Below are 27,544 nucleotides of genomic sequence, written 5' to 3'. Positions count from 1 at the left end.
TCTTTTTTTTTAATGCAAAAGCACTACTTCGCTAGCAATCCTGAAAAAAAAACGATGGGTTGACCTTTGACCCTTGACCTTTGAGATGAAATGGCTTGGATACTGTGTGGCTAGGGGAAGGTCACTTCGTACGAAAGTTTAAAAGAAACTGTCTTGGAGGCCAGTGTAAGGCAATGTCTAGGCAGGAGTCAAGCGAATTTGAAAGACAAGTTAAGGCAATGTTTCGGCAATGGTCAGGCTAATTTGAAATCAAGTGCCTTCGCACATCATACTCGGTTTAACGACATTAAAGCTCTGTCATTTCTTTTGTTTCAGTCATTCAAAATGCATGGAGGTGTTTTTGGCTGTGGTTGCCGACTGTCACCAAAGGAGGACAGCTCAGATTAAGACAAAACAGTTGCAATAATTAACTAAAAATTTGGCACATAACTAAAATATTTCCATCATACGGATGCTCTGCAAGTCCTAAGTGATGCATTCATGCTCCATTTTTTTTTCCCCTCTTTTGTATGGTTTCAACAGTGGGTTGCAATACAGAATGTTATAAACCTCAGGACAACAACATTGTGCACACAATATAGTCTTTATCTAACTGTGCAGTGTAAAGTGGGCATAAAATGACCTGAGTAATAAGCAAATAAGTGCAAAAATTCAACGCACCTTGGCTATCTGAAGCCACGTTGAGAAATCTCTCAGGCCATTCATCTTGAAGAACATTACGTAGACCTCACCCTGCAAGTAAAACAAGGCATACAGATTAAGCAACTTGGTTACCGACAGCCGATGTCCAAAGTGCTAATGCTGTCACCTTTGTGTCGGGGATGAAATTCTCTTCGCATGGACTCTTGCTGTGGTCCAGCACAATAGCTCGTCTCAGCAGGTCGTGGATCACCTGCTCATAGTTTTCCTTCTTAACGCTGCACAAACAAAATAAGAAACAAACATCTCATGAAAGTGCTGAGTAAGTGCTAACAAGAATCTGAGTCAAAGAAGTGGGGAAGTAAGCTCTTTGTTTTACTCTGTGTTCTTGGCGCTGTTCCGAAGTTCTGGTGCTTATTTAGAGGCAAACAAGTGACCATTTCGCAGCGCCGTGTTGTCTACTGCTCACTTCTGAGATGCCAATGCTTATTTTTAGGTGTCCATGTTATTCTTTTTCTTGTATTGTATATTGGCATGCTTTCTATATAAATGAATAAATCAGTCACATTTAAAGGGAACAAACCAAAAGCTTATTTCCACATGCATATAACATTTTTTTTAACAACTCATTTCTTTCTAAGTAAGCACTTGCAAAAAATAACCACAAAAAAACTGGAGAGCATTTATGGTGCATAATTTTAAAACCCAACAATATCTGTTTGCGCTGTGCTACGTAACACCCTTTCCCCATTTTCCCCACCACGCCACCAGTGCAGTGCTCTCTTGTGTTATGCCACAGCACTGCATCCTCTCCCATTGCACTGCACTGTAACTGTGATCTCTCACCCTCTGTGTGCTTCTCTGCACTGCGCCATGCCACAGTGACCAGACCCTGCCCTGCACCCTTACTGTGCAGTGCCTTCAGCACCCTACACTGCAGTACGCCGCTCTCCACTGTGTCTCACCTGCCGTTTGCTTCCCCTCCCCTACTCCCCTAGGTGTGCAGATGTGTCTACACCTACATCGCAGATCCCGAGGTTTAAAAGGACCTGCATTGTAGCCATGCTGCGTCAGGTGTGAAGCCAGGTGCGCTGCGTGTGTTCACCTGTCAATCTCCTTCAGCTGCACAGCAGGCTGGGTGTTGAAGGCGTGTTTCTTGAAGTAGACGTCTTGGAAGTAGGAGTTCATGTTCAGCCCCGACGAGCCGAAGTGGTAGGTCCGGGACACATCCGGCACGATGCATTCGCGGCCCTTGCGTACATCCGGCAGTCGCATCCACATGTCCCAGTCCCACAGCTTTGTCCACATCCATGCGCAGGGCAACAGCAGCAGAAGCATGAACGTTAGCAGGAATAACTCGAGACACTCTTGAATGGTGCTGTGCATTGAATGCAGGCACTTATGTCGCTATGTGTGGGGACAACCTTCTGTAAATCTGCAGCTGCCGCTACTAGTGTCAAGTGGCAGCGGTTGGATTGGATCTCTGCCATTAGCTGGAGAGCATGTGAGAACGGCACACCTACAGAAGCCTCACACTCATAGCTTCCAGTGCAGAGACACTGAAGATTGGCCCCGAACATAGGGAGAAAGCAGCTACACTGAATCGCCAGTAAATAAGCCAGCATAAGATGTCAGAACGAGGACCGACCCTTGTAGCCATTTTTACAAATTCGACCAAACTAAATTTTTAAGCTGGGTGAGGAAAGGAAGAAAGGATAACCGCGAGAGTTGCTGCAGAAAGCACTTGTGTCTGTGGCTCAATTAACTTGACTCACTCGTAATAAACGATTCTGGCCAGAATTTTTTAGTACAGCTGGCCATTCTTTGAGTTCTGTCTACAAACAGCTGAGCATCACATTTTACAGATGTGTGGCAAGAAAAGAAAAGCTGAAATGGTTCTTACAAACATTACACACATGCATGCTCCACCATGAACATGAGAGGCCTCGAGCCACATCCGCCATATGCATCAAGAAATTAGCTACCAACATGCAGCTGTAATTGTTACAGGTAAATTTATTTTCATGCTAGAAATTTGAACGAAAATGTCTCCCTCCATAGTAGCGGTCACATTTTTGTTTTTCGCACAAAATGCAGCATGGTGGAGGCCGCCTTGTGATGGCTTTGGCAGTTAAATTTTTTCTCTCTTCCCAAGTTCCCTGCTAATTCCTAACCGTTCCCTTTTCCCTAAAATCCACGAGCGCCTCTGGACTACAGCCCACCTTCTCGGGAGTGGGCCACCGTGGCTCGAGCTCCTCCTTGTACAGGCTCCGCTTGAGGATCCATCCCAGGCCGGGCATGGTCTCCACTCGGTACAGCTGCGACGGGTCCTCACTAGTGTGCTCATAACCCTAGGTGGGCAGAGGAAACAGAAATGACAGTGTCAGCCCCTTTTAGGCAACGTGCACTACTACGCTTATTCACCAAAAACTCTAATAGAGGATGCAACCTCTCAAAGAGAACCTGTTGAGTTAAAAGAATAATAACACCAAATTTTTGGTTGTGTGTTTTCTTCTTTACAATAGTGTATAAGACATTTGTATACATAGATCACCACTTGGAAGTCACCTGCACGTGAATTTTTAATTGCAATTTCTCATCTTGTTCCAGTTAAAGAAGAAGAATGGTGGCTATAACGTCAAAGTTATCTACAGGTTATGTGAGTCATAAAAATACTGCAGTATAATCGCTCTTTGTCATTTTAATTTGCTCTAACTCTTATCCCAGCCTGCCTCAAGAGCCAGAATGATAGTGAATGAACTAGTAAGTATTATGCTTCCTAAGACCTGAAGCTAAACTTGACATCCTGAGTCCTGACTACAGTTCAGCTGCTGAAACTGAAACTAAAACAGCCTGAGAGAAGAAATTCAGTTACAAATTATTTACACGGAATGGACGAATACGATGTAGTGATTTATTTTCATTAATGTCTTCTGGATCAGCACAAAGTGCAGCCAAGATTTTGTACCCCTGTAAACATTGTATTCAACTGAAACTGTACTTGCTGTAGAGTTCATTCTCTGAATAAAACAACATGAAGAGGTGTGTCAAGCATAAATGGCTGAATGGTGCCATAAGTCCTGGGTGTTCTCTGGCCTGCTTTAAGAACTCCACACTTAAATGTGGCCACCAGTGCCAAGATTTAATGTGTTGTCAGGAACGAACATAATGCAGAGTGTTCTCTCAGTATGCATGCTTAGAGTTTCCTGCAGTTGAAAATCGTGTGTAGTGCAGCTGCGTTCAATGATGTGTTTCAGGAAAGTAAATGGCAAGTAAATATGTGCACGTTACCTGGTCATTCCAAGCAGAAATGCAGTAAATGGAGTCGTCCTCTTCTAGCAGCCTCAGCGTTTGACTAAAGTAGCTGCAGCGGAAAGAAAATTTCAAAAGACATTACTGCGGAGCCAGTATACCGTAATATTACAAATATAACTAGAACACTTGTATCTAGATTACAGGCACCCACTAGACATGTGTTTCTGCATATTAAGCCAATGTTACCGCAAGTTTTTACTCTACATGCACACAAAAACGTATCAGCTCATCATCGCGGTCATCATCAGCTCAGCTACATCCACTGTAAGACAAGGACCTCTCCCACTGATCTCCTATTAACCCTGCTCTATGTCGGTCGCAACCACACTATATCCCTGCATCCTTTCAAACCTCATCAGCACTGCATGCCACTCTACCATCCCCTGCTGGGTTAAGCCTCTTTTGGGATCCACTCCATTACCCCAAGGGACCACTGGTCATTTGTTCCCCATGTAACTTATGCCCTGCATATAACATGTCATCATATCATGCATATCAGCTGCTGCAACTTAACTGAACCTTCCCCACATGTACTCTAGTGAGGCATACCTGAAAAAGTCTGGGGACACATCCAGATCCTCTTCAATTACAATGGCATACTGAGCATCCTGTATCAAGAAAAAGAGAAAAAAAATGCAGGGTTAAATGAAGCAGTATACCAATGATATTGCAATGTGTTTCTAAACAATATCATGTACTTGGTATAAAATACCCTTTAATGTGAACATAAACTTGTCTTCCTTGAAGTAAGATATAGTAACAGCACAGAAATATGTAGTTTCATTGTTCACGTGCATGTAAGAAGTAAGTCAGTTAATTCGGCTCGTACTGACGCCTGAAACAGTGGCTCTTATGTTTCTTAGTGCAGTGCTGAATTTGAAGTATTGCTCCGGATGACATTTTAGGCCCAGACGTCACCACCTACAAATCTGGTCATTGCCCGTTCTTTTGTTTCCTCCACAAAGTACTTACGGGAAAGAGGTTGAAGGTTGCAGTGAGACTAGCCTTGTAGTGTTGAGATATCCGAGCATTTTTCATGCCTATTGGTGTGTGCTGCAATGACACAAAATGCATAGTAGTATCATAACACAAATGCATGCAGTGCTACATAGCCACAACACTCCGTGAAACATGCCCGATGGCAAGAGGGAGAGAGAGAGAAATTCACTGACCTGTATTCCCCTAATGTTGAACAGTTTCGTGACTTCCAGTGGTTCCTGCAAATGCATCATGGGAAAAAGAATTAAAAACAGGGCAGCAACGCCATTTGTTTCTTTGAAGAGTCTGTTTGCTGTTTAGCTGACAAATAACTGCTTTGTTCATTTTTCACATAAGTTTCACATAGATTAATGTGCACTACGTTAACAATCATCATGCACATACCTCAAAGTACCCGTCAATAAATACTGTTATCATCCTGGGATTGACTCCATGGGCTGACAGCAGCGAACGAAGCATCCTAAAATGTGGGTATGGGGAAAGTAGGAAGAAAGGAAATGACAGCAGGCCAAATTGTAATATGTGCATTGCAGTCAAATTATAACAGTGTATTTAACAGTATAGAAGTATAAGGCACTGACCTGTACAAGTAGTGAGGTCTATTGCTGGCAACAATGGCTACTGGCACATCCTTCACCCTGTTGTTGGGAACCTGTGACATACATGTCAAATCAGTCCTTGCCAGCAAAAACAAGTTGCAAAGAACAAATGTGGCAACAAAACGGGTCGAAAGGCAAGCATAAAAGTGAGGAAGCATAGAACAGTGCTATGTATAATCTCTAAAACTTTGCTGCAGCTATGAAGTCACAACTTTTCTGTTTTGCACATGTGTAGAATGAATTTCATTGGCCATGCAAACAGCATTTCAGACAGCCAAGTCACATAATATAACTTGTCGTGAGAAAGCGAGCATCCTTTATTTTGTAGGTGATGGCAAGCATACGCAGGTAACTTGATGCCGTGTTAGCTCGTGCAAAGCTGCTCACTCATTATAACCACATTCAAACAGTTGTTTGAGTTGGGACCTTTAGTTTTAATCAATTTTTGATCCCACCATGGTATTTGTCAGATTCAGCTACACACTTCACATTCAGTTGGCACCTATAAACATTAAACACTGACTAAAGAAAATCATGATCTATTGTCAATGACTGCAGCTCATGTGTGCAGTATGTACTTGTTAAGAAGAAGGATGGATAGCTGGGCGAGTTGGTAATAATTCACAGTTGGTGGTACAGCGCGAACTAATCCGTCCTCTAGCTCGCGCTGTACCACCCCCAATGAACTTGTTGTTAAGTCGGCCAACACTAAAAATAAACGCCCTATTTTCTTGCTCCTATTATGCATATGAGTGACAGGAACATCTATGCCGTCTTCTTGAAATCTGAGTGCAATTTTTTTTCTTCACTTTTTCATGGCTTTCTTTTCATGACCATTCCACTTCTACAGCATCCATTCCATCTATTTCCTAACCTCTATTCTTTCACTCTTCGATTTGTACAAGGAGCCTGTTGGCAGGATTGCGAACTTTCCTTTTCTTTATTCATTCAGCCACTTACACACATGCACATACACCACTTATTCCAGCACAAACTCTGCAACTAGTTATTCTAGCGAGCTAGTGGTGATTGCTTATATATACGCACATCAGAAAAAGAATTTCTCTCACAAAATTTAGCATTTTTATACAGAGTGCTCCGTGTAACATCATGGCACAAAGTCTGCACGCACTCCCCTACTGCACACTCATCCTGCTTAAACAAATAAACAAATAGGAAGACTGTAACTTCCTAAACATGAATGGGAAAACAGAAATCTTAAAGCAATAGCTGCTACAATTATTTCGCCATGGTTACGAATTTCAGCAGTGCACAGATTTAAAACCAAATGTGCTAAAGGCTGCCGGTGCCAGACCAGAGATGGCAACTTTTGTTAACTTTCAAAAAAATAAAAACCACTCCCAGAAATGCCAATTTCACTGATAGCAGGCATGACTGGCTTCCCTCACCACATCAGAAAATGCCTCCGTGACCTCAGCAATGTCACATTCTATATAGGCATACACGCATTAGAGAGGGCTAGAACAAGAATTGATACAACAGTGCCCTGCCCACACCAGCTATTGGCCCAATGAACTCCTCTATACATTCGGTGAGATGCCATCGTCGGTGTGCTTACAGGCTCAGGTGAGAAGGTGAGTGGCGCTGGATCAGCACAACTGCACACGCTGCCATAGCCCTCGATGTGGTTGCAGAATGCCCGCCGACGCTGGTTCTCCTCATTGTCTGGCCAGTCACACTCGCTGTCTGCAAGTGTGCATGCAATGAAGAATTTTACAATGACAGCTGTGAACGCCAAGTTTCCTGGTTCTGTGTCGGTGGCTGCGTAATATCGCATCATGCTTGTTCAGCACTGACGTCATACACGACGCCATGCAGTGGCACAGTGCTCGATATCACTCCAATGCCTCATGGCAACACACCGAGCTGGTTGGCGAGCATACAGTGATGTCAAACATGATGTCACTGTAGCACACCATGGTATTAATGCACCACACAAAATAGTCCAAACACAGTGACATCACGTGTAATCTGCCAGAGAAGAAGACAAGTAATGAATGAACAATATTATATTCACCACTGTAGAGGGCTGAATTTTGCATCACACAGTCATAAACACACTGAGAGTTTTTTTTTTCTTTTCTATGCTATTAGAGTGTTGCTTTGGTAGAGCAATAGCTGGCAGTATTTGCAAGACTAGTATTTGCAAATTGCACACGTTTTGTATGCATTTCATTCTTTTTTTGTGTGCAATTTTAAGATTATGTGTATGCAGTTACATAACTGGAAATGCACCAGGCAAATGTTTCATGCATGCGCAACACACTGGCTAGATGTGATACTAGGCCACCAGAGGTGGCATTATGTGCACCCCCTTGTGCAAGCGCCTAGCAACCTGCATGAGGACCAGAATCAAATACAAATGAAAAAACATGCACACACTCTGCCATTTGTTTAAACGTATGTTTACAACGGTGGAGCTCGGGCATTCTCACCTTCAACAGGAACGAGGGGAACCTCCACCTTCAGGAGGACTGGTGCACCCCAGCTGTTAAATTCAGGGCTCTTGCTGTATGTCTCACCATACATTTTTCCTGCAAGTATATTTCAAGCAGTCTGATGTTACTGGGTGCCATGAACAAGATTCGCTTTGCAAACGTAAGTCTAGTCTTAACAGGACCTTATCAGACCTTGAGTGCAGTACGAAAAATGCATGGCAAAGAGCTCAGCCATACTTTCTGCTGTCAAAATTAACACTAAACAATGATTTGCTAGTGGCTTATTATCAGCTTTCCTTGTGCAAAGGAGAACCTATGGTTTATTAACGAAAGCTTCAAATGAGGGTGGGTATTGCATAAAGTCAGTACGGTTATGTGGTTACGACTGGTTTCAATCCAACAGTACATGTCAAAATCATTACTGCACGCTACGCTACTTGAGATTGCCTTGAGAAGCCCATCATTAAGGATTTGCAAATGGCATTGACTTAAACCGTTTTATTTTGCTTGCGCCAAAGCAATCAACTGTAAAATAGGTAAATGCCAAGCTTAAAAAAAAAAGCAAATGAAAACACTGCAAGAAAGACTGCCTTGCTGTTATAAGTGCATTGTAGTTAACAGCGCTTTCACTATTGCACTTCGGTGACTGTGAGAATAGACCCCACAGCCTTGTTACATTATGCTCATAATGTCATTCATATTTTTTTTTATTCGAGAAGTGTGCCATGAGGCATAATAATGTCATTCATGGCCCACAATAGATGAAGTGTCCAGTACACGCCTTCAGTATGCAAGTGACAGGCCGTCAAGCACGTATATTCTCCAGGAAGTCTGTACATGAAAAACGAAAGAAATTAAAGCCTCTAGTTTTAAAAAAAAAGCACACCCCTTGAAGTGCTGTGTGGACTGCGGAGCATTGCTGAGGCACTACACAGTGCACAACAAAACACAGCTCTGTTCTTCAACTATGATCAGCGCAATTTGGGTGTGTTTAAGCAATCGTTACTTCCCTAAGTGACTGTGACTGCTCACAATGTGCCATATTCGTGCGACTAAAAAGTCAACATAAATGTTGTGAGACAAGCACACACCTCCTTTCTGCGTGACCATAGCCCACATGTCCCTCCAGCTGATTACGTGCGACTTCTTGCTGCCCAGCCGCTTGAGTAGGTCCCGTGCAGGCTGCTTCATTTGGAAAGTGCCCTCATCCTGAACAGGGAGAAAGGCACAAAAGACATAACATCAGATGCATGCTTTCTAAGAGCCTCACAGTTACATCCGGTCATCAAACTGCGCAAAAAATGAGGATGCAGGCTTAATGAAAGAGCAGCTTTGCATCTACCATAGTACTACTTGGCAGGAGCACATCCTTTTGTCAATCTCAAAGTGTCAGTGAGGATAGGTAAAAGTTTAAGTGTGTTAATAGATTACCACATTCTAATGACATAGAGGCTACTTTCACTGAAAACAAGGCCTCTGTAAGCAACAAAAGAACAAAAAAAATTCAGGGGAGCACTTAAGGCACCTTACGTGCATCAAGGCAAAAGCCTTTGTGTCGTCCTGTTGAGCTCTCTAGCTCAACACGATCACCTCACGCTTCTCCAATCAGTTTCGACTTCGAGTTACGACATACTACACCTATATCCAGCTTCAAGTTACAACATATGCCTTCTAAAATACCCTCATTTCATTTTATTTGATTGACAGGTGGAGCGGACACTTCTTGTGCACGTTTCCTGCGGACAAGTGTTGCGCACACTGATGAGGCAAGAAAGGCTTTCGTCTTAAAATGAAGCATACATACCATCGCCACCGGCTGCTTTTGCATGCAAACTGCAGTTATATCAAGACATTTTCTGCGCAGCGGATCCCTAAGGCCATTCACTTTCAAACGGAGATCATGGTCTTGATGTCACAAGTTTGAATAAAGTAGTGGGAAAAAATGTTCCTTTTATGAATTGAATTTTCTCGGCAATAAACGTGTCTTTTGCTGGTAAGCAGATATTAACCGCAGCAACGAAGATTAATGCATAGTATTTTCACTGAGAACAGAATTTGGATGGAGTTGTGATCAGTATGCTTTTAAGGCCGTTATTTGCCAGCGAGCTCTTAACCGATTCTAACCAGAATGTGAGTGATTTTGCGGGTGCAAAACAGGCCTGAATCCCAAGGCACAAATGTTTTCCCTTGAAAGTGGCAAAGTCCCTTCTAAACAATTTTCACAGGCAATTGTGACAACAGTAAGAACCTTTCACATGGTTTAGCAGTATGTTTGTCTCTCTGTTGACTTACCTTGATTGTAAAGATGAGCACTCGGCCATCGGAGACCATGTTGAGAAACAGGGCCATGGCTTCATCTTCGTGTGGTGAGTAAGTGTCAAACATGCGCTGTGCCATGACGCTCCCCTGAAATGTAGAAGTGCAGGCAATCAATGCTTATACATGGTCTGCAGGAAAGACATTGTCTTGCAACCACAGAGAAATTTGAAAGGTGCAGCAGCACAATGGCCACAATGCCCAGAACAGTCCGCAAGCTTGATTTTCCTTCAACTGCCTTCAAACAGTGAGATTTGAGTAAGGACAACTGTCTATGTATTTTTAATTGGAGCTACATGAGAGTAAAGCCCCTAGGGGACTGATGTAAGCATGGTGCAAGCATCCTGGTGGTTATTTTGGGCCTCAAGCACTTAAAAGTACTGTCCTTTGTAGCTGGCCCAGCACAGCTTATCTAGAAAGCAAAATTTGGAACACAAAATTAAGGACAAAGGAAAAAGCTTTTTATAGTTTCTTTTTATTAGTAGTTCTTTGTGTATTTAACATGGGCTTATTTCCTGTACTGTGCTCCACTTACCGTAGCTTGATTGAGAACAAGAACGTGGATGCCACGACCTTTGTTGTCCTCCGAATCATCCAGGATCTGAAGAGGACAAAAATAAAGTGAAACACTGAGAGAATTGAAGTGAGCAACTGATAAAAGTCTCTACTTAATACCAATCATAGTTTTTCCATTCCCTTGTTTTCTCATTTTGTGAGGCACACGTATCGGGCGCATTGATATGGTGGAATACACAGAGTAATATCAGCCCTCCCTCATATGAAAGTGGCACTGCACACTCGTAGCTATGAAAAATCACCGAATGTAGTCATGGCGAAGACGTTCTTACTTTGCCCTGGTCACAGTAAAGGCATTGCAAAGTGATGTTCAATTCTCATTGACCTCACGGGTGTTGCACTAAGCCACAATATCACATTGATTTCGAGGTGCACACCCTCTAGTCAGAGCACTTCAAAAGTGTACTAACTGCAGTCAATATAACACGTACATTTTGAGTGTGCCTTCTGTAGCTTCACCATTAGTAAGTGCATATGACAGCACAAGTTGTAGATGCAGTTGCAGTAAGAGGATTCACAGCACAAAACTTAAATTCGGTCCGCAGTAATTGTTCTTGCAATATCGCTGGCCAATGCAGTGTAATTTCCTAGTTACTAATTTTATACCGGTTTCATCAGCTAATAAAATGATGGTTAAAATCAAATGAATAACTGATGAGTATGATCAAATGCCAACAAATATCTGAGGTTTATAAATATAAAAATGCAAGAAAAAAAGTAAATCATCTGTTGTAAAAAAAAATGAGGGAACATTAATTAATCTATAGGTGTTGGCTTGCTGGTACATGTCTCCTGGTATCTTTTTTTTTTATTTTTTCACGTACTAGTGAACACTTGAGGCCCCACGGAAGAACATTAAGCAAGAACCAGGCATGTTCGCTTGGAGGCAAATCTACACAGTTTATTGAATGCCTTAGCACTGAACCAAGTAAGCAGCAAAAGCAGCTCTTGTTTGCATTCACAGTACCACATGTAACTGAAACCCTCTTCACTAGTTCAGGTCTGCGACTGGCACAGCAGGGTAGCTCAATGCCTTTGGCATTAGGCTGTTGAATTGAATCTCGTCACTAGCAGCCGAGGTTTGATTGAACCAAGATGTAAAAATACCTATGTGCTGTGTGAGGTCAATGCATGTCGAAATAACCGCAGGTGGTCAATATTAATCCGGAGCCTTCCACTATGGTGTCCCTCGTAGACCCCGTGCGGCTTCAGAACTTTAAACCCCACATACCATACCATATACCAGATGTGGCCGAACTACTTACTGTCGTTCCATCCACAGTGACAGACACCTTGGACTGACTTGAGACAACTTCAATGGTGAGTGTCTTCGGTAGGCCTTCTTGGAGACGCAGGGCATTGTGCCGACCTTCCTGGGAAGGCGAGTCCTCCTGGAGTTTGCGGCTGGTGTCCATGATGAACATGACGTTGATCACCACAGTCACAGACAGGATCGCCAGTAGCAGGTACTGCATAAACCAAGCCAAAGGAAGCCAGTTACCATTATGTTATGTTGGTCAAAGATCTGCTATCAAATAACAAATTAGTGACGATGTAAAGGCGCAGTAAAGCAAGGCCAAAAGGGAGCCTGGTTTATTTAAGGCAATCCAACTGAGTAATATATGCGCTAGGCTTAAAATCACTTCATGAATGCTGCATACTCATGCAATTCAATTTCTCTGCAGCCGCTGATTTTTATTGCGGCTTAATCATAAAAGGTAATTAAATGACCAGCTATGCATACAATAGTACAGAAGCAATTATAAGCAAGCAAGAATATGCTGAGTTGAATGCCAGTGAACAGCTAGCAACAAACGTTAATTCTACGCGACAGCTGGGCCGCATGCTTTGATGTTTTCTGATGCGTAGACACCTGTACCACATATTACACCAAAAACTACAACGGCTGGATGAAAAGTTTCGCACCAAAATGTGAAGCATGCAGCTATGGTGACACAATCAAGCTTCGGCAAGGGGGCCATTCTTTTTCATAATCCCAGCGAAATTTTATCTGAATGTGACGTGTTGCACTTTGTTGGCAACCCTGAACTGCCGAAGGTCAACAGCAGTGACGACGCCATCACATTAACGGTTTTTGAATAGATTAACGTGAGCGAGATACATGAGCATGCAAGAAACAATACAATACTATGCACCACAATGTGCAACAGCGCCGAGGTTGGTGCCTGTACTAGAAGCGCCACTCGGGTCGTGTGAGGAGTATGCCGGCGGAAGACGATGTGACCCATATACACAGCGTGAAATATTGTCGATTGTGTGGACTTTGTGATGGATGATCAGAATGCCTCACAAACACATCCTGTGCAACTCAATTTTCAGGTCTTGTTCTTATCTCATAATGGTATGCATGGACTAAAAATATCAAGATTGAAAAGGAAACATACATTCACAGAGGGCATTTCACCAAAGGCTACCAACAACTTTTTAAAATAGCCTTTTTGAGTTACATGTGCAATTTGTAGTGCATCAGGGTACAAAGTTGTGCTAACTAGCAAGTTGGGTAACTAATAGTCCGAATAGCACTTGGGCTTCTTTTTTTTATTGAGAGGCTTGTAGCCCACCGTAAGATAAGTCCATATCAGTTTTTAGAATATCGAAAATATCATTCTCGTTGCCGCTACAGTGCAAGGAATTTTGGGGCCCCACGCGGCCGAAACCATGCAAACAGACAGAGCACTAACCACGCCTACGAGCGCGTCACATATCGACGCGTCTGTCGCGTGCCTTCTGACCGCTCGCCGCTCCCAGTCGGGTGCTGCGTACCCCGTGATACCCGCGTCACTTCATGACACGCACTCGCGTACGCGTGGTTAGCGCTGTTTCTGGACGCATGGTTTCGTTTTCGGCCGCGTGGGGCCCCAAAATTCCTTGCGCGACGAGGATTGACATTTTCGAGGGCTACAAGCCTCTCAATAAATTGTAAGCCTAACAGGGATAGTTGAAAAGTTTACTGTTCAGTATTAGTTACCAGCCTGCTATTTAGCACGTCTTAACTGTATGCTGATGCTCTATACCGCTAGCAATGCTATGCCGAAAAAAGGTCTATGTGTTCAGTATGGACCCTCTTCCATAAGTCTCCAAGCTAGCTTTCCCGCTTGGCACGTTTATCAAGAAATGGCGGCGCGTGCCGACAGTCAAGCAAAGGCAAAGCGCTGAAAGCGTTCGCCAACGCTTGGTAGCAGCGCGTGTTGGGGTCACGGGAGGCACGTCTTCTGCGCCTTAAAACGCAACGAACTGCGTCTGTATTGTGGATAATCCCCTGAAGTAAAAAAAAAATGGCGAGGGACACTCCTATTTTTCGCTCACAACGCCGACGCCGGATTTTCTGGGTAACGGGCCTTCAACGCTATCGCGTTAACGATGTACAGTACTCACGGATTGAAATAGGACATTCGGAGCGCGTGGCCGTCGCTTCATGGAGTGCCGCCCGTAGACGCTCATGAAACCAAGGTGGTGCATTGTGGTATGGCGCGAGAGGGAGAACATCTACAAAGCAGAATTGTTCCTTCCAGTAGCCAATGAGCCGGCCTGTGGTTTACCACATGCCGCGTGGCACTGCAAGGTTAGCGCTCCGAATGTCCTATTTCAATCCGTGAGTACTGTACACAACCGAGGTATACAAGCAGGCTAGTGCATGGGCAGCACCCTCTGAGCAGCCGAGCACTAGACACCCTTGTAGGGCGGCGGCATCGACAAAAAAAGCAGACGACTGAACGCAGAGTTGCAATACAAACCACCGTGCTGTGAACAGACAACACGTACTAAATTTCAAGCACGCACCAGCATCGTTTCCGCTAGAGAAACGCCTGCTACAGCTGCGCGTTGCGGCTAGCCAGTCGTAAACACGGGCGGTGTTGCACTGCCCACGCTTCGCAAACGTCGCAGGGGGAACGCAGCAGAAATGCGGCGTCCGCTCGCGCTGCCGACGAAATCGCCGCCCTCCGTCTACCGGCCGCGGTGGCTCAGTGGTTAGTGCGCTCGGCTACTGAGCCGGAGTTCCCGGGTTCGAACCCGACCGCGGCGGCTGCGTTTTTATGGAGGCAAAACGCAAAGGCACCCGTGTGCTGTGCGACGTCAGCGCACGTTAAAGATCCCCAAAATTATTCCGGAGCCCTCCACTACGGCACCTCTTCTTTCACTCTCTCCTTTGTCCCTTCCCTTATGGCGCGGTTCGGGTGTCTGCCGATATGCGAGACAGATACTGCGCCATTTCCTTTCCCCAAAAAAAAAACAATTTTCATTTTAATTTCCTCCGTCTGCTTCGCCGAGCCGCCTTTTGTGCGCACGCCCTTGAAAGCAGCTTCTCGCAAGTGTAAGATTAGCAGCATGTATACACAGACCCATTCCTCTGCAGGGAACGGAATCGAGAATTTATTTTACGCTTTATACGTCCCTCTCTCCGTTTCTTTATTACCTCGTAACTTACTTTTATTTCTTTCTTTCTTTCGCTTTATCTCTTAGAGAGAAACCCTCTAATGAAAAAGCAGAGAATTTAGCCGGCGTTTAAAAATTCAGAGGCGAAGACGCCCCCGAATCGAATCGCAGCGGCGCAACGACACACGCGAAAAACAAGCTCTCTTGAACGAAGGCCGGATTCCATTTTTTATGCAAAGCGCGCAAAAACCAGCGTTGCTGAAACCCAATGCGAGACGACGCGACCGGTGTGTTATACCCACGTGCTGACGCGCGTTCCGAATATCGATACACACGCGTCCCACACAAAAAAAAAAAAAAGAAGGGAAAAAAATGGCTGGCATTTAATAAGCCCTAAAGGTTACCAACTCCCTATTGAAGATTGGAAAAAAGGATTTTCCCCGAGTGATATGGCATCACTGGAATGCCCCGCCGGACAACCTCCGTGAGCGAGTATCGCTGCCCCGTGTGCAATGGATGCGTACCGGGAGACTTCTTTAGGGATCATCTGTCAGTACAAAGCAATCTCTGGAGAGCGGCGGGGCTTGAAAAACGACGACACACGGCAGGCACTAGGAAGCAAGCGCAAGAGATCAAGTAGCAGCACCGATACATAAGACATATGCACATTTAATCGAGACACATACGTCGACGTAGGACACGCTACACGTGCTACCTCAACCGCGTCCCGCTCTCGTGGAAGGATACACAGTCGAGCCTGGATATAACAAACCAGCATATTTTGAATTATTGGTTATATCGAATACACGGATAATCCTTTGTGAAATTATAGGAAAGTAGTGCAAATTTCGCCGATAGTTATAAATATCGAACGGCGCGATGCGCCCTTGAAAGTGGCGCTCCTCCTAAAGACGCTCTTTGATCACTTCTTCAGCTCAGGAGTGCATGCTGTTGGGCGACTCGGTTATACATGGGTAAGCAAGGGTGCTGCGCAAAAAAACCGGACAAGTCGACAAGCACTTTTTCAGCCGCCGCGGTGGCTCAGTGGTTACGGTGCTCGGCTACTGACTCCAAAGACCCGTGTTCGACACCCGCCGCGGTGGTCGCATTTCGATGGAGGCGAAATGCTAGAGGCCCATGTACTGTGCGATGTCAGTGCACGTTGAAGAACCCCAGGTGGTCGAAATTATCCGGAGCACTCCACTACGGCGCCCCTCATAGCCTGAGTCGCTTTGGGATGCTAATAATAATAATTGGTTTTTGGGGAAACGAAATGGCACAGTATCTGTCTCATATATCGGCGGACACCTGAACCGCGCCGTAAGGTAAAAGATAAAGGAGGCAGTGAAAAAAGAAAGGAAGAAGAGGTGCCGCAGTGGAGGGCTCCGGAATAATTTCGACCACCTGGGGACCTTTATCATGCACTGACATCGCACAGCACACGGGCGCCTTAGCGTTCTTCTTCCATAAAAACGCAGCCGCCGCGGTCGAGTTCGAACACGGGAACTCCGGATCAGTAGCCGAGCGCCCTAACCACTGAGCCACCGCGGCGGGTGTTTGGGACGTTAAACTCCATAAAACCAAACTAAACCAATCTATCACCTTTCGCGCGCGGTAAAGGGTCGGCTGCGCGCGGCGTTGGGCACCTGCTAGCAGCGCCAGCGCTGTGCAGCCGCGTGACAAGGTGAACGTGTGGTGGGCTTGAGGGTGAACTTCAGTCTCTCGCACTCATTTTCCACCCAACACTATTGTCATGCGGTGAAGCGACCGTAACTAACTAAAAGAGTAGCGGCGGCCCTCCCGCGTGGCGTATACTTCACTGCCGAAGGCGCTGCGGAAACCAAGTGTATCGGTTTATAGTGTAACAGAATTAGATACCCTATGATAGGTAGTGGCCAGTTCCAAAGCATCGTCCGCCGCGGCTTCGATGCAAAGCGGGCGGGGCCCAGCAACGCCTTGCAAGCACATCGTTATGCTCGCCGCGGTAGCTCAGTGGTTAGGGCGCTCGACTACTGATCCGGAGTTCCCGGATTCGAACCCGACCACGGCGGCTGCGTTTTTATGGAGGAAAAACGCTAAGGCGCCCGTGTGCTGTGCGATGTCAGTGCACGTTAAAGATCCCCAGGTGGTCGAAATTATTCCGGAGCCCTCCACTACGGCACCTCTCTCTTCCTTTCTTCTTTCACTCCCTCCTTTATCCCTTCCCTTATGGCGCGGTTCAGGTGTCCAACGATATATGAGACAGATACTGCGCCATTTCCTTTCCTCAAAAGACCACCACCGCCAAGCACATCGTTGCAAGAAGCGCGTCACAAGCGTGGGTGCAATGTATTCTTGCTTACAGATTAGAGATCAGCTTGTCTACTGCCATTTTGATATATCGAATTGTCAATATATCGAACTATTTCGCGGTCCCCTTCGATTTCGCTATATCCGGGTTCGATTGTACCAGGAAGTTAAATTTCATGACCCAGCTCAGAGAATGTCAGCCTAAAGCACACAAGAATGTCGCAGTTATCATTAAAATGCTACAACGGTCAGCGCAGGAAGGAAATAGATGACGGGTAGCTAATGCGGAGTTCATTTCTGACTTTTTTTTTAGATCGCTTTCGCGAAGACAAACTCAGTCACGATATAACTCGGGGCGGCCTATGCGTACAAGTCAGATGCAGACCGTAAGTCTCGGCGGCTACTTATCAGCGGTGTGGCAGAGTATAAGGCCCTTCGGCTTCGAGTAACACCCGGTTTACCCGACCCGAGTGACCCTAGACGATTGCATGTTAGTCTTCCAGTTCACAAAGCCGAAGACACGGCAAGAGAATCTGTGGATATCTAGTGCTTATTCCAGAGGGGTGTCTTCGGCCAACCGGGGATCTTAAACCTCTTTTAGCACCTGTTTTCGTGAGGCGGATCAATTTGGAGATAAGTTCGAAAAGGGGAACTTAAAAGCCAGAACATGGCTGCCCACAAGGCGTCTTAATAAAGTCACTGTATGAAGCGCTGCCGACGCTAACGACACCCTGACCAAAGGACCCTCCGTGCTTAAAATCATAGATATATAATGTTGAATGTTTTTGCACTGTACAACTAAAGGCAGGTCGCGGTACTGCTGAGAATTTTTTTTTTACGCACACAAAGACGACACAATAAAGACAGGGAAGACAGGGCGGGAAAAGAATTCTGAGAATGAACCAACTAATCCCACAACGCATATCGCGGTGTTGCTCAGACGCGGGAGTTTTTCGTTGGAGGCTGGCAACGTACGCGATAAAATATTTGTTACAAATTAGAAAAAAATCTTAATTGGTAAATATTTTTTACTGGAACCTGCGACGTACATGTTGTTTATGAAATAATCAGCAAAGAATAGGGCACTTTATGGCCAACACAAAAACGAACTCTTATGGTAAACTGTCGTGTGCTGCAAAAAATAACGCGAAAAAACCCGAACCATGGCATTTTGTTTTAAAATACCCCGATTTTCACCCGAATTTGTGCACGAAAAATATCGCTTGATTTTCAGCCCCCGAATTCCGGAAAAAAATAGAGCTAAGGGCGAACGAATCCTGGCCATCGCGCCAAAATGCGTGCGCTTTCGAGAAGCTTGCAGACAAAGCAACCTCTCTAGTGTACGTAACTCGTCGAAATAGGTGGCTCAGTGGTTATGGCGCTCGGCTGCTGACCCGAAAGAAGGGGGCTCGATCCCGGCCGCGGAGGTCAAATTTCGATGGAGGCGAAACGCATAGGCGCCCGTGTACTGTGCGGTGTGAGTGCACGTTAAAGAACCCAGATGGTCGAAGTTTCCGGAGCCCTTCACTACGGCGTCTCTCATAGCCTGAGTCGCTTTGGGACGTTAAACCCCCACAAACCATAAACCAAAATTTGTTGGGCCACAATGCCGACGATAACTGCGTATTCGAAATTCTAAAAACTGATATGGATATTACTTGCGGTGGGCTACACGCCCCTCAATAATTAGGGAGCCTATCAGTAACAGCTGAAAAGTTAACTATTCAATATTAGTTAACCAGCCGGCTAGTTAGCATGTATTAGCCTCATTGGATGTTCAACATCGCTGACAATGGTATGCAGAAAAAAAAGCGCCCTTTAACTCAAAAAGCCTAAAAAGAAAAAAGGTCTTAGGTGAAAGACCCTGTATACTAATGCAAAGGCGGGAGTGCCCAAGCTACAGCGCAACAGCTTGCAGGCGAATGATCACCCAAGATCCGTGCTACAACGACCCGTACAAGGCATGTTGCGGGATATATGGCTCTGGTTGCGGGAAGCAGTTCAGGACGCATGGCGACGTTTCGTTAATGTGCCTTGACGGTGTCTGAGTTTTAAAAAAAAAATCACTGCACTTGCATTCATGCTTATGGAGCAACACTAAAGCCATTCGAATGTTATCTCACCACGGATGCTCCTCGCACAGGGAGAAAATTCACTGGGCACGTTTTATCGAGAACTAAGAATGCAGTGGAAGGAACAACGCTATATACCTTCCACGAATGCTATGTTGTTCGTTCCTATGCATTTGCTAGTTTTCTACATAATAGGTCAACGAGTATTACCGACCAAGCTAGCAACTATAGTTCTGCTTAGAACGATACGTATTCAATGCACGCAATCAGTGTTCAATGAACGCCGAGCGGGCACTCAGCTCCTCTCCCGAGAAGCGTGGGTCGAACAGCCGTCAAAGTTTTGCGAATCTGTAGAGCAGCGAGGCACGTGGACCGTGCACTTTTTAGTAGCTGGTGGGAAGACGGAGTAGTTATTCTTTTTTATCACCACGTGGGCGACTGCGTGCGCGCGTTCCCCTTCCCATAGCACGGAAACATGGCGGCACTGGCATGTGGAGGGTTATGGTAATTATCGACACCCGAGCACAAGCGTGGATTGGACCCAATAACCGTTTTGCCGTCTTTCACTGCCTGTGCTGCCTTAGCTCTCCCATCTTCCGCTCCCACCGGCCGTCACCTTATGGCGCGGCTGAGTTGCCCAAACAGGCCGAGATCGACAGTTACTGCACCCTTTCCTTTGTATAAGCGGAGGGTCAATGATCGGTATCACTGTGAACAAAACCTTCCTCCCAGGACAGGAAATAGAGGGCATGTACGGAGAACGGTCACTGCACCTTTCAGAGACCCGCCGCGGCCGGTGGCTCAGTGGTTAGGGCGCTCGTCTACTGAGCCGGGGTACCTGGTTTCGAACCCGACCGCGGCGGCTGCGTCTTTATGGAGGCGAAACGCAAAAGGCGCCCGTGTGCTGCGCGATGTCAGTGCACGTTAAAGATCCCCAGGTGGTCGAAATCATTCCGGAACCCTCCACTACCGAACCTTTTCCTTCCTTTCTTCTTTCACTCCCTTATTTATCCCTTCCCTTAGGGCGCAATTCGGGTGTCCGCCGAGATAAGCGAGACAGATACTGCCCCATTTCCTTTCCTCAAAAGCCGATTTTAATAATAATTGGTTCTGGGGGAAAGGAAATGGCGCAGTATCTGTCTCATATATCGTTGGACACCTGAACCGCGCCGTAAGGGAAGGGATAAAGGAGGGAGTGAAAGAAGAAAGGAAGAGAGAGGTGCCGTAGTGGAAAGCTCGGGAATAATTTCGATCACCTGGGCATCCTTAACGTGCACTGACATCGCACAGCACACGGGCGCCTTAGCGTTTTGCCTCCATCGAAATGCGGCCGCCGCGGTCGGGTTCGAACCCGGGAACTCCGGATCAGTAGTCGAGCGCACTAACCACTGAGCCACCGCGGCGGGGTAAAAGCCGATTTTCAATTTACCTTTCCGGATGAAAATCGACCGCTGAAGTGTTTAATCTTTCCCTCGGCTAAAACCTTCCCGCTTTACTACTTTGCCCGTCTCGTTCGAAGCCCACAGTGCACACGCAGCCCGGCGCGTGCTCGGCGGCGGAGCTCCGGGCAAGCTGGAACAACTCCAAGCATAGCTGTCATAACCACGATAGAGAGAGACAGGCACCCGGGGTGCAGACGCGGCTTCCGTTTCGCACGGCGTCCGATGCAATCGCTCGGCGCGGACCCGCCCCTGTGCAGGTTCTCGAATGTCCGAAACAGGATACGGCCGCTCGCCGGAACAACCTCCACACTCGACGGCCCCCCTCCTCCTCCCTGGCTGATTAATTGCATGTCTGCCCCGTCACGCCACGTATGGCCACCCTCTCCCCGCCGAAGGTACGTACGCCACGGTGGAGGAGAGCGAGTGGTGAGCATGCAGTTATATCCCTTACAAAAAAAACTTTATACAGTCTATAGACTGTCCGTACACTTCTGTCTACAAAGTCTGCAGACTTTCTATGGACAAATCCTCTATGGACAAAACAGTCTATAGCCAATACAAATGTTATAGGCAGTCTATAGACAAGCCCCGCCGCGGTGGCTCAGTGGTTAGGGCGCTCGGCTACTGATCCGGAGTTCCCGGGTTCGAACCCGACCGCGGCAGCTGCGTTTTTATGGAGGAAAAAACGCTAAGGCGCCCGTGTGCTGTGCGATGTCAGTGCACGTTAAAGATCCCCAGGTGGTCGAAATTATTCCGGAGCCCTCCACTACGGCCCCTCTTTCTTCTTTCACTCCCTCCTTTATCCCTTCCCTGCGCCATTTCCTTTCCCCCTAAAACCAATTAAATAAAAATATAGACAATCTGTAGATTTATGGTCATACACACATTTAGTATACCTTATAGTCTATAGACTGTGTATAGACAAAAGGAAAATCTATAGGAAGGCAATAGAGTCTATAAAAAGTCTACAGACCATTTTTATAAGGAATAAGCCTGCAGCACGGCTGCTGTTGCGATTTGCCAAGGAAGCCCAAAGCGGCACTGACGGCACTCTATAAGCAGGAATACGCGGCTGCGGAGTCGCATCTTCTACGCTAAGTTCAGTCATTCCGCAACGACAGCGATTTGAAGGAACTTCCCCCGTTATAAAGGGCGTAATACGTGATAACCGAACACTACCGCGTAACCAACAACTCGCCAATAAGAATGTCCGGGTAGGCCGGGGTCACGTGGGTCGACGATGCACGCTATGTTTCGTTATACACGGCTATAGCACCGACGCCGCACCGGCCGCCATGCTGCAGGGAGACCACTGAACTTGACGAAAAACTGCGTGCTTTTTTATAATCCCCTTGTCGCCTCCAGTTCCAGCCTGTGTATACTGTGAAGCTCCGTCACGCCACCCGTGACGTGGTGCAAAGCACCTATGCGTTCGACAAAGCAGGCACGTTCACCACCCGCAAGCGAATATCCTCGCACAAAAGTCCACTTCATAAGAGCGAACGTCCAGCCTGTAGCGTAGCTGTATCACGACAACACCCTTCACCGGGCACACTTTTACCAGACACCGCAACTGCGTCAAGCCACGCAACGTCACCGGCGTGGTCGTTGGGCTGAAACTCGCAAGGCAGCCAAGCAGGCAAACGCGGCTACTATACATCTCGTATCGACCGCACCTCGCAGGGAAGACGCATTTACGCGTACAGTAAGGAGCCGGCCTACTGCGCGGGAGCAGGTGTCGTGCTCCGAACGCCCCCTCTCGGGTATCAGACAGGTCTCCGCAGCGTGGGATCTTCGGTTCCCCGTACTATACGACACACGTGCCGCCGACCGTACACTATCGATGGATCATACAAGGAAACCGAACACGAAGAAGAAACCGAGAGAGGGCGCCACGCTCCGAAGCAACCGACGCGATCGCGTAAATGCGGAGCACGGGGAGACGGGGCGAAAAAACAAGGCGACAGACGGAGGAGACAGAGCGGAAAACAAACCGAGACGGCAGACACGACGCGAAAGGGATCCCGGCGCCGCGGACGTTCCCTCGTCGTCGCAGCGTTCCAAGCGAGGCCGCGGAGGTGGGCCGGAAGGGACAGCAGAGCGCGCGAGTCGCAACCGTACACGGCCGCTTCGGGTTTCGCGGTTTTCCCGGATGGCCTGAGCAGCAGCCCCGCGCTTGTCCGCCCTGCTCCGCATCTGCCCTTCCCTTGACTCCCGCTCTCTCCCTTCCCAGTACGTCGCACGCGGCCTCTGCCCTGACCTACCGCGCTCGGCTGTCCGTCGCACAGAGTAAGAAAGAAACACTTCGCCCAGTTGGAAAACAAAGTGTCGCGTTACTCTCGGCTCGCAGTGCTCGCGCTTTTATTTTGTTTGCTTTAGCGAAAAAGACGGCTCGCGCACCGCCCCCCCCCCCCCTCCAATCACTGTATTGGTTACACGTCAGTGGTGGCTGTGACGGACGCCTGAAAAGAGCTAATTAGTGCGCTAATGAATTGGGTTTTTCATTACTCGCTAGCGCGCGCACGGCAGCCATCTTTCAACCTCCAGAACAGTACCGTCCGAATCTCGCAATTAAAGGTGCGCGCCCAAAGTGAAGGGCGGCTTCTCCGCACTATCGCCGTGCGTTAGGAGGGGCCACCCGACAGGTGCCCTTTTCGACGTTCCTGGCTGCTTTCCAAGCGCGCCGCTAGCCTTCGACCCGTCTTGATGACTGGGCAGTGAGGGAACACCCTTCAAACGGCCTTTCCTCCTCCTTTTCTTTAATTGAAGCCTGCCTGTCGTCTGACAGTTTTGCAGAATTTGCTTCGGAACTTCACTGTGTTACTTATGGCCAAGACCCTTCGGAATGCCTTCGACATATCTGAGATTTCTGACTTTTGATTGAAATGCGTGCCTTGGACCGTCCTATGGCAGAATTGACTCATTCACCCAACCTTCGTTCAATTCAACTGTATCGGTGAAACCACCGCACGAAGACAGCCTCCGTAGTACCTCTCCTCGTAGTAACTGACACTTCATTCTACAGCGAGAGCTGTCGAGGCCACGTTCCCCGCTTCTACGGTGTCGTTGGCGTAACACAATAAGTGCAACGCTGATTGGTCATAGTGGCGCGACGTCACGAAAGCCGTCATGACAACGCTCCAAGCCGGTTGGCCAGAATGGCAATCATTGACTGGTCAGAACAAAATGACGTCACGAGGGACGTCACGAGGCATCCGCTAGGGCTTACTTGTGGCGCTAGTACGAACGCAGCGGGATAAACGCGAGAGATCCCGCACTCGAGCCTACAATTCACTGCGAATGGCATCGGTGCTTCCCACCACCCCAAGGGCCGATAAAGATCGCATGACGACAACAGTAAACGCCCGGTTAACAGTCCTTTAGCACAGCGCGTGCCACTGCCGCTTACCATACGCCGTCAGAGGCATGCGCAGATCGCCTAATCATCTCTTTTTCTCTGTTTCTAAATTGTCTCCGGTCTTTATCCTCGCTCTCTTTTCTCTTTTATGCCCCTCCCCCTCTCCCCCATCCCTTTTCCACGGTGCAGAATTAGAAAACCGGCATCTTCCTCTACCCGCCGCGGTGGCTCAGTGGTTAGAGCGCTCGGCTACTGATCCAAAGATCCCGGGCTCGAACCCGACCGCGGCGGCTGCGTTTTTATGGAGGCAAAACGCTAAGGCACCCGTGTGCTGTGCGATGTCAGTGCACGTTAAAGATCACCAGGTGGTCGAAATTATTCCGGAGCCCTCCACTACGGCGCCCCTTTCTTCCTTTCTTCTTTCCCTCCTACCTTTATCTCTTCCCTTACGGCGCGGTTCAGGTGTCCGCCGATATGCGAGACAGATACTGCGACATTGCCTTTCCCCAAAAACTAATTATTATTATTATTATTATTATTATTATTATTATTATTATTATTATTATTATTATTATTATTATTATTATTATTATTACTGCCTTCCTCCGTCTCTCTCTCTCTTCCCTCGGAAAATGCACTCCCTCTTCGGCCGCCGCAGGACTGAGTCTCACTTGTATTTGGCCAAAAGGCGGGAATTAATCCGAAACCTCTCGCTCTACGGCGTTCCTATTACCCGCTCCTCCGAATCTGGCACGCTTAAAGCATTAATTATCGCTATTAAATGCCCCATCAACGAAATCGTCTTCGGTGTCCTCTCGACGGGACAAGCACACCGAGGCATTGCGCCAGAAATGCGCCGCAAAACGAAAACACACGCTCTGCGTCTGATTTTTTTTCCCTCTCTTTTTCATTCTATCTCACCGAAGCCCACGGCATCAAATTGCCGCAGGCAGAGGTGCTTCCAGGCGCAATTATTTTGTCGCGAGGCGGCAATTTAAACGCTAATCCACCGGCGGCTAAGCGCGTTTCACGTTATTCGCTTTCCCTCTCAATCGGCTCAGCTTGCATGCGCTGTATATGCTGTAGGTCCTTTCGAACGGACGAAGAAATGAAACACGGGGCGGCGAGTGAGAATTTACCGGCGAAAAGTGATCGAAGAAAGTAAGAAAGCGACTGCTCTCTACACAAAAAAAAAAAAGAAGAAAGATGACGCGAGTTTCATGAGTTCGGAAAAAAATTCAAGGGACAAGCTTGCAAAGGAGGACACGAAGGAAAGAGGGGGAGAGGAGAGGTCGGAGAAAGGACGCGAGGACAATTAGTGTTCCCCCGTGTCATCATCGACCTTCGGGAAAAGAAAAAAAATATGCGCGCGCGTACGCTTAACACGCATCCCGCAATCCAATCAGGGCGGATAATAGAGACAGACCGCATAAAAGACCGGGGGGGGGGGGGGGGGAGGAAGAGGGGCGTCACGTGACCTCGTACACCTTTCCCTCGTTAATTTATACGCGCGCCTTTCTCACCTATCAGCTGCAAAATTCTCCCGCTCTCACTCCCTCTGAGGGAGCAATCTTTCGCTCGACAATTATTTTTCTCGGTGTTTTTGTCGGTTCGCAAAGCGGTCACCGTTACAGTCAATGTTGGGCCTTAATGACGGACTGACGGACTACGGCCGCGAATTTTGCACGGATATAAATTTTTTGTCCGCACAACTTGGTTGTGGTCGATAGTACCTTCCATTGCATGAACCTGAACACGTCAAAGTGCTGTTGGGTGTCTTACTGAAATCATTTCAGCTGCTGGCTGTACGCGGTACATGGTTTTATAAATATGAGACGCCGTATAGAAGACAGGTAACTAACTGTCCAAGCTACCTCAATCGCCGCCCCGGCATGGATGACCTTGAACATTTTCTGGCAGTACAATGAACGCCCCGTCCACTGACCAAAATCCGTGAGTGTTACGCTTATACGGGGATACGCTTAGAACACTTGGGATGAGCGGACCACGAAGCAATGAAATTTCCCTGCGACCGCAAGACAGACTTATGACCAAGGGTTTTCTCGGCGACCACTTATGCGAAGTACCCACCTTTGAGCATGTTCTGACACCACTCGAGTTCTGGACACGAAAACCAAACGGGCTGAGCTAGAGCAATCTGCGATGTGCAGAAGCAGATTTATGGGTTGCTCATGGAGGGGGCAGTTTGGGGGGGGGGGGGGGGGGGGGGGGGGGCAGGAGAGTCTTATTTTAATCACGTATTTCCTGGACTTTTTTTCAGCTGACGGTCAAGGTCACCTCCGGCTCCGTCACTGTGCACAAACTCCGTCGCCAGCTATGCGACACCGGTTTTCGCGTGCGTCCGCCTGTATAGTGACACCACCTATCGACGCAACCCACCTGGACCCAGCTGCACACACAGTGACTGCAGACTCAGCTATCGGGTGCCACCCACCTGGCAGGTGCGTGCGAGGAAGCGCCGGTGTCGCACGTGTCGCACGTAGAGGCCGGCTCGCAGCAGCGTGGCCCCGGCGAGCCCCGCGCCGCCGGGGCCCCCCGGCCCGGACGACGGGCCCAGCGCGGAGGTCATGGGGCTCAGGCAGCGCTCGTCGGCCGACAGGGGGCGGCCCGGGGACGGGGGCGGCAGCCTGCGTCGCCGCCGGTCGGCCGTCCCCGCGGCCGCTGCTGGGCTGCAGCCGCCATCCGACGGCACGGCGCCACTCTGTGCTTGCACCGCCGGCGGCTAGGGTTCACCTTCAACTGCAACGAGACAGAGCATACGACCATGGGTCACAGTCCTCTCAGTCCAGCTGTAGGTAAAAAAAACACCACCTGGAACGGTCAGTGGAGAAGCGAGCTCCGTTGAACACCGCCATAATATGCCGACACGTATTTGCGAGAGCCGATGCGCAACTGCCGCTCCCACGGTTCCGACCAACCAACCGGCGGAACTTTAAAGCGAAGAGCGGCGTTGCGCTGTGTGACGGCCGCCTGCGCAAAAAGCGAACTGCCCGAGAGTGGCTGCGAGCAGCAGGCGGTGCCCGCCGGTGAAGGCCCTCAAAAGTTGCATTACACACAAATTAAC

The 27,544-nt window shown here is 47.7% G+C and overlaps 1 protein-coding gene across 1 annotated transcript in view; it reads right to left on the bottom strand.

Annotated features, from left to right (window-relative positions):
- LOC144110723 (protein O-linked-mannose beta-1,2-N-acetylglucosaminyltransferase 1-like) overlaps positions 1-27,187 on the bottom strand; it is a 29,585-nt gene extending 2,398 nt beyond the window's left edge. The window contains exons 1-17 of the mRNA XM_077643792.1: positions 26,915-27,187; positions 12,169-12,372; positions 10,863-10,928; positions 10,304-10,417; positions 9,103-9,220; positions 8,009-8,107; positions 7,132-7,259; positions 5,535-5,605; positions 5,338-5,413; positions 5,127-5,171; positions 4,927-5,007; positions 4,504-4,562; positions 3,931-4,003; positions 2,862-2,990; positions 1,745-1,935; positions 809-917; positions 661-732 (exon numbers count right to left, since the gene is read on the bottom strand). Coding sequence (XP_077499918.1) covers positions 661-732; positions 809-917; positions 1,745-1,935; positions 2,862-2,990; positions 3,931-4,003; positions 4,504-4,562; positions 4,927-5,007; positions 5,127-5,171; positions 5,338-5,413; positions 5,535-5,605; positions 7,132-7,259; positions 8,009-8,107; positions 9,103-9,220; positions 10,304-10,417; positions 10,863-10,928; positions 12,169-12,372; positions 26,915-27,049 — 1,770 coding nt within the window. The 5' untranslated portion in view covers positions 27,050-27,187. The remainder of the gene's footprint in view (positions 1-660; positions 733-808; positions 918-1,744; positions 1,936-2,861; positions 2,991-3,930; positions 4,004-4,503; positions 4,563-4,926; positions 5,008-5,126; positions 5,172-5,337; positions 5,414-5,534; positions 5,606-7,131; positions 7,260-8,008; positions 8,108-9,102; positions 9,221-10,303; positions 10,418-10,862; positions 10,929-12,168; positions 12,373-26,914) is intronic.
- Positions 27,188-27,544: the final 357 nt, after the last annotated feature.

Source organism: Amblyomma americanum, chromosome 11 (genome assembly GCF_052857255.1).
Source record: "Amblyomma americanum isolate KBUSLIRL-KWMA chromosome 11, ASM5285725v1, whole genome shotgun sequence".
Lineage (NCBI taxonomy): Eukaryota > Metazoa > Arthropoda > Arachnida > Ixodida > Ixodidae > Amblyomma > Amblyomma americanum.
This window is presented reverse-complemented; position numbering and strand designations above follow the sequence as displayed.